At 49.5% G+C, this 11,524-nt stretch overlaps 1 protein-coding gene across 1 annotated transcript in view; it reads left to right on the forward strand.

Moving 5' to 3' along the window:
• The first annotated feature begins 381 nt into the window (after window positions 1–381).
• BSG (basigin (Ok blood group)) overlaps window positions 382–11,524 on the forward strand; it is a 137,952-nt gene continuing 126,809 nt past the window's right edge. Inside the window, exon 1 of the mRNA XM_048498324.1 lies at window positions 382–555. Coding sequence (XP_048354281.1) covers window positions 483–555 — 73 coding nt within the window. The 5' untranslated portion in view covers window positions 382–482. The remainder of the gene's footprint in view (window positions 556–11,524) is intronic.

Genomic DNA, 11,524 nt, shown 5'->3' on the forward strand with positions numbered 1-11,524 from the left:
GCGTCCCTCAGCGGGGGGGGGATGACGCATTCTCACCTGTTTCCGCCTTTTCTCCCCGCCCCAAAGGGGGTGTGTGTAATCTTTATGCTTTCATCCCCGATTGGTGGTTCGGTTTGCCGATCAAACGCCTTCTCTTGTTTTCCCCTTCCAAACCGCCGGAGAGGAGGGAAGACCTGAAAGCTTTTCCTCTCCGATTGGACTGCTGGGGCGCGTCAGTTAATATCTGCTTTGTCCAATGCGGCGCTCCCTTCGTATGTCTGCAACCCGCCCCCTTGTCGGATTGGACCTTTAGCCTCCCCGCAAGCCAATCGCTCTGCCTGGATCCGCCTCCTGCGCCTGCTGATTGGGCAGCCGCCGCTCGGCCCTCCCGCGTCCTCGTGCCGCTCCGCCCTCCTCCTCACTCCGGCAGGGTCAGGCGCCTGAGGCGGCTCGAGCGGCTGGTCGGTGACGGCTGCGGCGAGGAAGGCTGAGGAGGAGCCGCGATGGCCGCGAGGAAGGTCCTGGTGGCGCTGCTGGGCGCCTGGCTCTGCGTCGCTCGCGGGGCTTTCGGGGCAGGTGAGGGGCCGGGGGCTCGCCGCGTGACCTTCAGCCCGTCTCGCCTACCTCGCAGGGTTGTGGTGAGGGTGGGAACGGGGGGGGGGGTGTCGGTGAAGGAAAGGGGTGGTTAAAATGTGGCCGTGAGAGAGAGAGAGAGAGGACACGGGGAGACTCTCCAGGCTGAGGGCTTCGCATGGCTGGCCATGGGAGGAGGCGTTTTAAGGGTCTTCCAATTGGAGGGGGGGGGGCAAAACCTGGGACCCTCCCTCCTTCCCTCTAATTATTAAGGGGAGGGGGACCCTCCTCAAATTACGTAGGAGGGTGGGGGCTTCTCCCTCTTACTCAGTTGGGGGACACCGTCTCATTACTTGGGGGGTGGAGCATGCTTCCTCCCTCTAATCCAGGGGTCTGCAATCTGCGGCTCTCCAGATGTTCATGGACCACAAATCCCATCAGTGGAGCAAACTGGCCTTCCCCATCACTGAGCTGATAAGGCCGTGGTGGCGAACTTTTGGCACACCAGATGTTCATGGACTACAATTCCCATCAGCCCCTGCCAGCATGGCCAATTGGCCATGCTGGCAGGGGCTGATGGGATTCGTAGTCCATGAACATCTGGAGAGCCGCAGGTTGCAGACCCCTTCTCTAATCACTTGGGGGGAGGGGGTTCTGTCTAATTACTGAGGGGGGGGGGCTTTCCTTCTTTCTGCTAACCTACTGGGGTGGAGGATCTCCCTCCCGTTAATCACGTGGGGGTTTTTGAGAGGCCTCCATCTAAATCCATGGTGGCGAACCTATGGCACTCCAGATGTTCATGGACTACAAATCCCATCAGACCATGCCAACATGGCCAATTGGGAATTGTAGTCCATGAACATCTGAAGTGCCATAAGTTCACCACCACTGGTCTAAGTTTTTCGAGTGGAGGAGGGGACCTTTCTTCTTTCCCCTACCCTACTGGGGTTGGGGGATCCTCCTCCCTTTTCCTCCCTGTAATTACGGGGGGGGGGAGGGTCACGGGGGGGGGGAATTATTGAGGTGCGGTTGGCTCTTCCCTCCTTCCATCTAATTATCACAAGGGGGGGAGCAGGACTCTGCTCCTCTCCCCCCTTCCTAATTACCTGGTGAAGACTGCTTCCCACCCCCAAAGACACAGAATTCAAGGGCTATAGAGCTCTTATTTGCAAAACAATGGGCCTCCATTGGGGAGGAAGGGGACCAACAAATAAGGTGAACACTGGTGGGGTGGGGGTGGGGCGAAATGCATCACTTTTCGGTTGGGGGAGCAAAAGTTAAATTAAGGTGTTACACTGAAAACAGTTTGGGACTGTTTAAAAAAGTTTGTATGACAGACCCTGAGCTCCCTTCCTGGCCCCAGAAGCTCCGGTCCCAGCCAAGCCTTCAATGAGTCTCCAGGTGGCCGTTGTGGGTTTTTAGGGCTGCGTGGCCACGGTCTGGTGGCTTCAGCTCCCAATGCTTAGCTTGCAGCTGTCAAGATGTGTTTCTCTCTGCGGCAAAAAAGAGAAAGATATACTATCGTGACCTGCCTCTGAAGATGCCAGCCACGGAGGCGGGTAAAACACTAGGACCATGACCACACAGCCCAGAAAATCTGCAGTGGCCAGTTGATTCCTGGGGCCCGAGTTCCTTATGCTCCACCTCCTTTGTATAATCCCTCCAAGGGAGGCCCAGGCCACCTTGACGGCTGGCATTTTTGCTTCTGTGCCAGCACTCTCCAGTGCTGTGGTATGCTTTCCTTCTATTCCCTAGGGGGTTGGGGGGAATTGACCTCTGCAGCCAGGGCAGGGAGTCTCCTGCCTCCATAGTTCACACTGGGTTCTCTTTTATGGCCCTAGTTCACACGCAGGTATCCAAATTGCCCCATTTCAAGCCTTTTATTTGCGAGCTCCAGCAATGTAAAAAGGAAGGGGAAGACTCGCGTGTAGAAAGCTAGCATTCCAGGAGGTTAGTGAAAACTACCCTCGTTTTCTGTTTGAAGGATCCTACATAGGCAGAGCACCATGTAAGCAGTCTGGGCTGTGACGGAAAGTTGGCAACTGTCTTGAAGCGTGCCTGTATATTTCCACGTCTCTCTTTTTAAAAATCTTGTACAGCTCTTCAAGAATGGTACATACTGGTTGTTCCTTCGAAAAGAGATCTTCCAACCAGGATTGTTTTCTTCCCTGCCCTGTTTCTGAGTGAGGTCGTAGGTCAGTTAACAATTAACAGCCTTTGCCCAACTACATGGAAACACTCGCAGCCCTTCCATTCTGAGTGCGTCATATTTCACAACATGTGGAAACAGCATTGCTGGAAAGAGAGGCTGTGTTTTGTTCCCTCTTGCAGGCTGTGCGGGAAGGCTCGGAGAGCCGTGGTGGAGGGTCAACTTTACTCCTTGCCAAATGCTATGGGCTTCTGGGGCCGGGGTGGGTGGGGAAAAGGAGCTTGTTCCCAGTACTGTGCAGGGGCTGGTATTTGGGGGAGGGTCGAGAAGCCAAGAGCTTGTGGCGGAGGGCACTCTCTTTTCCCAGCTAGCTTGGAGTGGCTTATGAGCTCCCCTTCCTCATTTCATCTTTGCAGCTGTGAAGTAGGTGAGGCAGAGTGACTGGCCCAAGGTCACCCGGCGAGCTTCATTCACAGCTGAGTAGCAATTTGAAGGCAGGTCACAGTTCAGCGCTCTGAACATTTGTGCTGTGTTTGTCAAAGCAGGTCGTGGGAGTGTAGCAGGGTGGTTGGGGAAAGGGGGGGGGGTCTGACACCAGGGCACTTCTGGAGGCCTCCAGAGAGTGGCAGTCTACCTTCCAAAGGGGTGGGGTGGGGGGGAGCTGGGGCAGATTGGAAAGAGTACAGCAAGAACATGCAACATGTGAACAGTCCAAGATGGGAGAATTGCCAGGCGGAGCCCCAGGGGTCAGCTTGGGAAAAAAGAGAGTAGAAAACTGCTGGGAAACAGGTTGAATGTATTGTGAAGGATGCCTTATCACAGTGGTGGCGAACCTATGGCACGCCAGATGTTCATGGACTACAATTCCCATGATGGGAATTGTAGTCCATGAACATCTGGAGTGCCTTAGGTTCGCCACCACGGCCTTATCAGCTCAGTGATGGGGAAGGCCAGTTTGCTCCACTGTGTGGGGGAAGGAGTTTCTGCAGACAGCCGTGCTGTGTAAAGTGGAATTGGCTGTGAGGGATCCCCTCCTCTTATTGCAGCAAGGTTAGGTCAGATGAGCGCACAGGCTTTGAGCAGGAGCTTCCCCTCCTCTCTTGGAAGAACTCTATAGTTCCCGAAGCCTAAAGAAAGCCCAAAATATTCTGAGAGACACCGTCTCATCCAGCACACTCTCTTTTTGAACTGTTACCATCTGGCAGACGATACAGGTCTATCAAAACTAGGACAAAGAGGCTTAGAGACAGCTTCTACTCTAGAGCTGTGGCGATGCTGAACTCTGTGGATTCGTGTTGATGTGTTTGGGGCTGTGTAGGGATGGGTGGAGGAAGGGGGAAGTGAGGATGGGGTATGAGTCTGAAATTGTGTGCATCGAGGAATGCTGCTGTAAATTTCGTTGTGCGTGCACAATGACAATAAAATGCTTATTTACAGCTGTCTCTTGCTGAGTACAAGGGCTTGTTCTTCAGTGTGAGGAGGGGGGAGGGGAGCCTTCCTAGGTGTTTAGAGGGGTTGCTAGAAGTGGTGTCTTGAAATTCTCTGTGCACAATGAGCTCTGAAAAGGTGTGGGGCAGTGGTTCCCAACCCAGGATACACCCCAGCATTTGAGGGTATGTGAAAAAAAATTACATAATGGGCTTCCTAATGGTAGCCCTTTTTTACAATTTTAGGGAAATAATTTGGCCAGGAGCCCATGAGTGAAAAGAGGCTTAGGGTGTTGTGAGGCCCGTCATGGGGGAATGCGCAGGGTGGGAGCGCAGGGGAGCCGCAGGGGCACTTTCCTCCTAGCTGGCAGAGTTTGGGTGGGTGTTGAAGATAAGAAGGCGTGCTTTGGCTGTGTGTCTGCAGGAGGCAAAGATGTTGAGAAGGTGGTCTCTTAACCCACCCACCCCGGAAGTTTTTGTCTGCTTTGGGTTGTGTGCGGAAACAACTCAGTGGGTGTCTTGTCTGATTGAGGACAGGATATCAGCCTAAGACAGTGATGGCAAACCTTTTCGAGACCCGAGTGCCCAAATTGCAACCGAAAACCCACTTATTTATCACAAAGTGCCAACACGGAAATTTAGCCTGAATACTGAGGTTTTAGTTTAGAAAAAACAGTTGGCTTCAAGGCGTGCGTTACTTGGGAGTAAGCTTGGTGGTAGTCATTGGCTTTGCTTTGCTTTGCAACTCTTCAAACGGGTGAATCATGACCCTAGGAGGGTTTACTCAGAAGAAAGCCCCACTGCCAGCAACCGAGCTTACTCCCAGGTAAAGGATCGCGCTTTAGTTCTTCGCATGAAAATCAGAGGGGTTTAACAGCGCTTAACAGGGTTACCTACACTGCTTCCCCCAAACTATGTCTTAGGTTTAATGTTAATAATCGAGCCCAGCAGCCCAGGCCAGCCTAGATGTGGGGGGGAGGACTCTGTTTGCGCGTGCCCACAGAGAGGGCTCTGAGTGCCACCTCTGGCACCATTGCCATAGGTTCGCCACCACTGGCCTAAGAAATGCCCATTGAAAGTTAAAGGGGTCTCTCTGTCTTTGCCTGGGAGTAGCCCCTGGAGGAAGTGTGCAGGAGACTACCCAGCTTGTGTTTTCACACGGCTTTCTGCTCCGTTCAAAATGATGTTGTTTTTCTACCCCTGGTCTTCTCATAGGGCACTGAGAGCGTTTGCGGATGGAAAACTCTTTCTTTAAAGGTTGCCCTTGCTGTGTTTATTGCCAAGCAGCTCGGTCCTGGTTTTCCCTCCTATCCACCTCCACTGTCAAAGGCTTTTGCCTCTCTCTCTCTGCTTCCAAATTGCAAAATAACTTGTGTTCTTGCTAAGCAGTGGGACGGAGGCTTTTGTTAGCTTCCGTTAGAACCTTAGCAGCTGTAAAAAGGAGCTGGAGCTTCACTTTTCAAAGGAGGAGTTGGCAACTTTTTGGCCCAGGTGCCGGAAAAGAACACACAGGCAGGGTCTTTGTTTGGTGGACAAAGTGTGTGTGAGTAGAGACAAAGGTGGTCACTTGCCCAGCCGCTCCCAAGAGCAGGGTAAGCTTGCAGGCCGCTACCAGAAACTCAGGTCTGCCTGGGAGCACTTCATGGGCATGAGTTGTGTTAGTTGCCTCCCTTCTTTCTGCCGTTCTCCGATGGTGCTGCCAAATCCTGGGGCTTATTTTTGTTGCTTCAGTGGTGAACTGTCCCCAAGTGCCAAGCCAAATGATCTTGTGTGCCATTGTTTAGTACATGTGCCAGAGGTTCCCTGCCCGTGTTGTGCAGCCTTGTGCCGCTTATGCAATTTGGTAATCTCTCAGCAAAGAACTGCTGCCATCAGCATCTTCTTTAGACTCTCCGAACCGCTTGCCGTGTATTACGCTTGTCCAGTAGGTGAAGTAGCCCAGGGTCCCATTCACAGTGACCCTAATGACCCCTGACCTGCAAACAATATAGGCTAGCAGGCTTGGATGTTTCTTGTTCTGGTAATTATTGATGCTTCACCCATTATGCTTAGATGCATTTGGTTTGGGAACTTTGATGCTTCATCTTCTGAAGTTATACTTTTGGGCTGGATGCCTTGATACCTTCTGTATATAATCATTGTGGCTGAAGAAGACTAAGGTCGAAAGGGTTTAATTTACTTTAAATTAGTTAACACTACTACTGATATCTGTTTGACGTTCACATGTGGCCAGCTTATCTCATGATGCGGCACCCAGCTGAACATCTGGCAACTTGAGTACTTCCACCTTTTGATATTTATTCATGCTTCTACATGGCCGATTTACCTCTTTTTCTGGTATCCAGGTGAGATCTGGCAGCTGGAGTACTTCAAGCCTCTATTGAATCGCAAGGATTTCACTGAAGGGAATATTATTTATACAGAGACTCATTATCTTTTGTGCATATTTTGGGATTCCCTCTTCATCTGTTTAAGTTGATCATGTCTTGCATTATTGTTTCCATTATTGATATTTGGGTTACTGGCTATAGTGCTTTCAATCATTTCCATTAAAGTTTATGATTTTATCGCTGTTCTTTTGAACCAGGCAGAGTAATTTTTCTTCATACAAGATTCACATTGACCGCAGCCTGTTGAAGCAGCGGCTTTACTCAGAGTAGACCACCTTGCAGGACGCAATGTGACAAGAACTGACAGACACACAGTCACCAGTGCAGTTCTATTTATTGCTCTCTACTGACAAAGTGCTTCGCCAGACCACAGGTGTTTTCAGGCACACATCACTCTGTTGTCTGTGCTATCTATATACAAATGTGGTACCAACCAGGTGCCCTTACCTTATCCGGTTTTGCACACGGTACAAGCTGTGCACTCAGTCCTAATTTTTCACACGGCACCTGCTAGAAGGAGGGTCCAGTTGTCATTTAGATTTTGCTCATCTAAACACATGTTCTGACACAGCCTGGCCTGGCTGCTAACTAATTACAAACTAATAGTATGTGCCCATACCTGGTAAGCCCAGCCTAGCCTGATCTCGTCAGATCTAAGAAGCTGAGAAGGGCTGATCCTGGAAGTATTTGGATGGGAGACCTCCAGGGAATATCAGGGTTGTGATGCAGAGGCAGCCAATGGCAAACAACTTCCCAACATCTCTTGCCTTGAAAACCCCATCAGGGATTGCCATAAGTAAGATGTGACCCGGCAGCTGAGATAAGAATTTGAGCGAGCTTATCAAAAGAGTTCCGCTGTCCCTGCAATAGTTTTGTTTACAGGACTAGAGACTTGGGTTTTTTCATCCAAACCTCCGTCTTGGTCCCGACCTTTTTAACTGCCCGTGTAATTTATTCTGTCTTTTCTTTCTTTTTTAACGCGTTGAGGTTTAATACTCAGCGTAGCTCTTTAAGATTAAGGGCCTGCAAGTGTCATCTTGTATTTAATCAGCTCATATCTGTAAACGTTTGTATTCCCATGAAAAGCTTAGAGTGTCTTATTTTGCCAGCTCTGGTGTATCCCCCTCCCTTCTGCTGTCCCCTTCACAGCTTTATTCTCCAGTGGGTGTCTTAATATACCTCAGTGTGGTCATTGGCTGATATTTCTTATTGTACGTGTGAGAAACTTCCAGAGCTGCATCGGCTTCTATATCACCCTTTCCAAAATGACACATTTAATGTATGGAGCGCTGAAATTGAAGGAATAGCCCTGCCAACCACGTGAATTTGCATGGTTAACAAGAAGTCAGAACCCATGCCTCTTGGAGCAGCAGTGGCGTAGTTGTTAAGAGCAGGTGTACTCTAATCTGGAGGAACCGGGTTTGATTCCCCGCTCTGCTGCCTGAGTTGTGGAGGCTTATCTGGGGAATTCAGATAAGCCCAGGGGTCTGCAACCTGTGGCTCTCCAGATGTTCATGGACTACAAATCCCATCAGCCCCTGCCAGCATGGCCAATTGGCAGGGGCTGATGGGATTTGTAGTCCATGAACATCTATAGAGCCGCAGGTTGCAGACCCCTGGATTAGCCTCCAACACATGCCAGCTGGGTGACCTTGGGCTAGTCACAGTTCTTCTGAGCTCTCTCAGCCCCACCTACCTCACAGGGTGTTTGTTGTGGGGGGCGGGGAGAAGGGAAAGGAGATTGTAAGCCCCTTTGAGCCTTCTTACCGGAGAGAAAGGGGGGATATAAATCCAACTCTTCTTCTTCTTCATTGCTTGCATACTGTGGAACGTCAAAGAGACTAGCGGTTTAGCGTGGTAATTCCATTGCTAGCGCTGACCTCTGCATGTAGACCGGGAGATTAATGTTTGTCAGACCAGTCTTTGAGCAGATCATTAGCTTAGCTTAGCTTTTGAGAATGTACATATGACACAGCTTTATAGCTGCCTGCCGGCATTTATTGGGGCCAAACTTTGGAAGTCTAAAGTTGTGCAGTGAAAACAGAGCGGCTTTCTTAGGAAACGCCAAACATTTTTGATGAGTCCTTCTGCATAATTCTTGGCACAGTGGGTTTGTGCTGGTTAAAACGATTCAGGGACCATCCAACCATCCACGATCAGCCGAGACTGCGCTCGCTACTTTAAATGCAGCATAGAGACGCGTCCGAATATATGAAGCTGTTTATCTATCAGTCCGTTGGTTCGTTTGATCCGGAAATGTTTCTCCAGAGCTGCAGTCAGAGATCTTCTCCAGTGTTACTGCATGAGATCTTTAGTTGGAGATGCCAAGGATTGAACCTGGAATCTTCTGCATGCAGATTGTGTCCTCTGTCGCTGGGCAGTCCTCCCTGCCCACCGGAAATCTTTCCATCATCCCCTGTTGCTCTTCGTTTTGGCTGTAATTGCATTTTACCTGTTCTGTCATTTCTCTGTGGCATCTCACCCAGTTGTGGTGTTTGCAGAAGACAAAAGACATTGCCAGTCAGTGAAACTTCCATGGGAAATGAGCGTCCTCCGTGTCATGATGTATAAAAAAAAGAGTGTAAAAGTTCACAGAAGGGTCATTTCAAGTTAGTGGAAGTTTGCCCAACCCCGAAGACGGAGACAGTCAGTCTAGGGCAGAAGTCTGGCAAGGGCTGATGGGATTTGTAGTCCATGAACATCTGGAGAGCTGCAGGTTGCAGACCTCTGGTCTAGGGGCAAGAAGTAGCAACGATTGACCTTTAACATGATTGGGAAGTTCAACTGTGACTCTAGACCAATGAGAGGCTAATGCCTGGGTGGGGAAAAGTATCCAGTTGGATGTATAAACAATGCTTTGTATATGCTATGCTAAGTAGAGATAGAGTCTGAGTTGAGTTCTGAAGTGTTCTGTATAACCTTATAGTTAGCAGAAGTTTGCAAACCCAAAGGCCGGAGACAGTCAGTCTGGGGGCGAAGGAGCAGTTAATCTTTAACATGATTGGTTAGTTCAACTGTAACTCTAGACCAATGAGAGGCTGTTGCAGGGGCGGGGGGGGGGGAAGTATCCTGTTGGATGTATGTATTATATATGCTATGCTAAGTTGAGAGTTGAGAGAGTGAGTTGATTTCTGTGTGTGTTGAACTTTGTTATTGCTGAAGAGTTCTGTATAGTATTATAATCTTGTATAGCATAGGCCTTGCAACTGCTAAAGTAAAACCTTCCTATGGAAAGAACATCTTGCATGGAGAGTATTCTTTTCCAAGTGTGCTAGGAGATTGCAGTGAGTGCAAGAAGACTGTAGACCTTCTCATCTTACCAGAGCAGCTCCGCTTTAAACTCTGCTGATCCTCCATTCCCATTGTCCTGCGTAGATTTACATGATTGAAGTACCAGCCAAGTGGATTATGTTGGTAAAGGAGGGGGGATTGTCCCTGAATGCCTCTCAGGCTGTCCCTGTTGTGAGCCGTAGGTATCAGCTTTTGGGTGCTGTTAAACTGGGGCAAACGGTCAAGTATTGATTTTATTCCTGTTCTTTTTAACAGAGGGACCCTTCCAGGATTTTTTTGTAACAGCATAAAAACGCCAACCAGTTTTTCTAAAAAGTCCTTCTCAGTCCTGTTGTACTAGGCGATGTTTGGAGAAGCAAGGTTAAAAAGTCATCAGTTGGATTCCTCCGCACCAGCTTAATCTATTTTGAATGCTCCTCCTTGGCAGTTCAAGGCTAAGATGTGCTTAGCCAGGTTTAACTAGGATACTTGCTGGCTAAAATGTGAAAAGAGCACTCTGTTTGTCCCAGGTTGCTGTTCTCGACAGACTGGCAGACTTGAACACCTTCGTTCTCCTGAACTATTCTGTATATTTACATCCGAAGGGGGACAGTGTAGTGAACATGCTGTTGCTGAGTGGGTCTGTTCTGTGCCTAACGTGGCGTAGTGGTTAAGAGCAGGTGTATTCTAATCTGGAGGAACTGGGTTTGATTCCTTGCTCTGCCGCTTTTGCTGTGGAGGCTTATTTGGGGAATTCAGATTAGCCTGTGCACTCCAACACGCGCCAGCTGGGTGAACTTGGACTAGTCACAGTTCTTCGGCGTTCTCTCGGCCCCACCCACCTCACAGGGTTTTTGTTGTGAGGGAGGGAAAGGAGTTTGTAAGCCCCTTTGAGTCTCCTTACAGGAGAGAAAGGGGGGATATAAATCCAACTTGTCGTCTTCTTCTTCTTCTTCTTCTTCTTCTTCTTCTTCTTCTTCTTCTTCTTCTTCTTCTTCTTCTTCTTCTTCTTCATAGGAAATTGATCGGATCCTTCAGTTAAGTCCACAGAAGGAGAGATGGGATATGATTGCCTTTAAACTAGATTGTTCATTAACTCTCCGTTCCTGTACTCCAAATGAGTTGAGGATTGGGAGGGAGGACTGTGTGGAGAAAATCCTTTTCAAGGTAAAAAAAAGTGTGTGTGTGTGTGTGTGTGTGTTAAAAGGAAACAGGCCCACTGCCTCAATGTCTGCCTCATTATCTGCAGCTCCTCCCCTCAGTTCAAAGTAGGGAGTGTCTGTAGTTGAAGGTGACTTTGCTGTGGATCATGTGTTGTCCCTTAGGAGCCGAGTATGAGCTGAGTCTAAAGAATCCAGGAAACTTGTATGCTTCTCAGTCAGTGTCCCGTCATGTTCCAGGGACTGATGAAAACCAAGCCGGCTTGCGCTTCCCCATTGCAGAGGCCGTGCCCAAAAGATGCACCAACCAAACCCAATCCTGCATAGATTGGCAAGGCCTGAACTTGCAGGCCTTGCCAATCTTTGTGGCTGGCTGGCTGGCAGTCCCCGGTGGACACCTTTGGAACCCTTGCCTGCCGCTCGCCTTTTGTTTCAAGGCGGCTTGCTTGCAAAAGAGGATTATTTTAGATGCTCTCCCGTGTGGGTTCCAGGGTTTGTTGGGAGCTAGAAATATCAGCCTAATTCAGTTGACCTCTGAAAGGGGCGGCTTCTTTTAGCTCTGTCGAGCACACATTG

Source organism: Sphaerodactylus townsendi, linkage group LG05, assembly GCF_021028975.2.
Source record: "Sphaerodactylus townsendi isolate TG3544 linkage group LG05, MPM_Stown_v2.3, whole genome shotgun sequence".
Classification (NCBI taxonomy): Eukaryota; Metazoa; Chordata; class Lepidosauria; order Squamata; family Sphaerodactylidae; genus Sphaerodactylus; species Sphaerodactylus townsendi.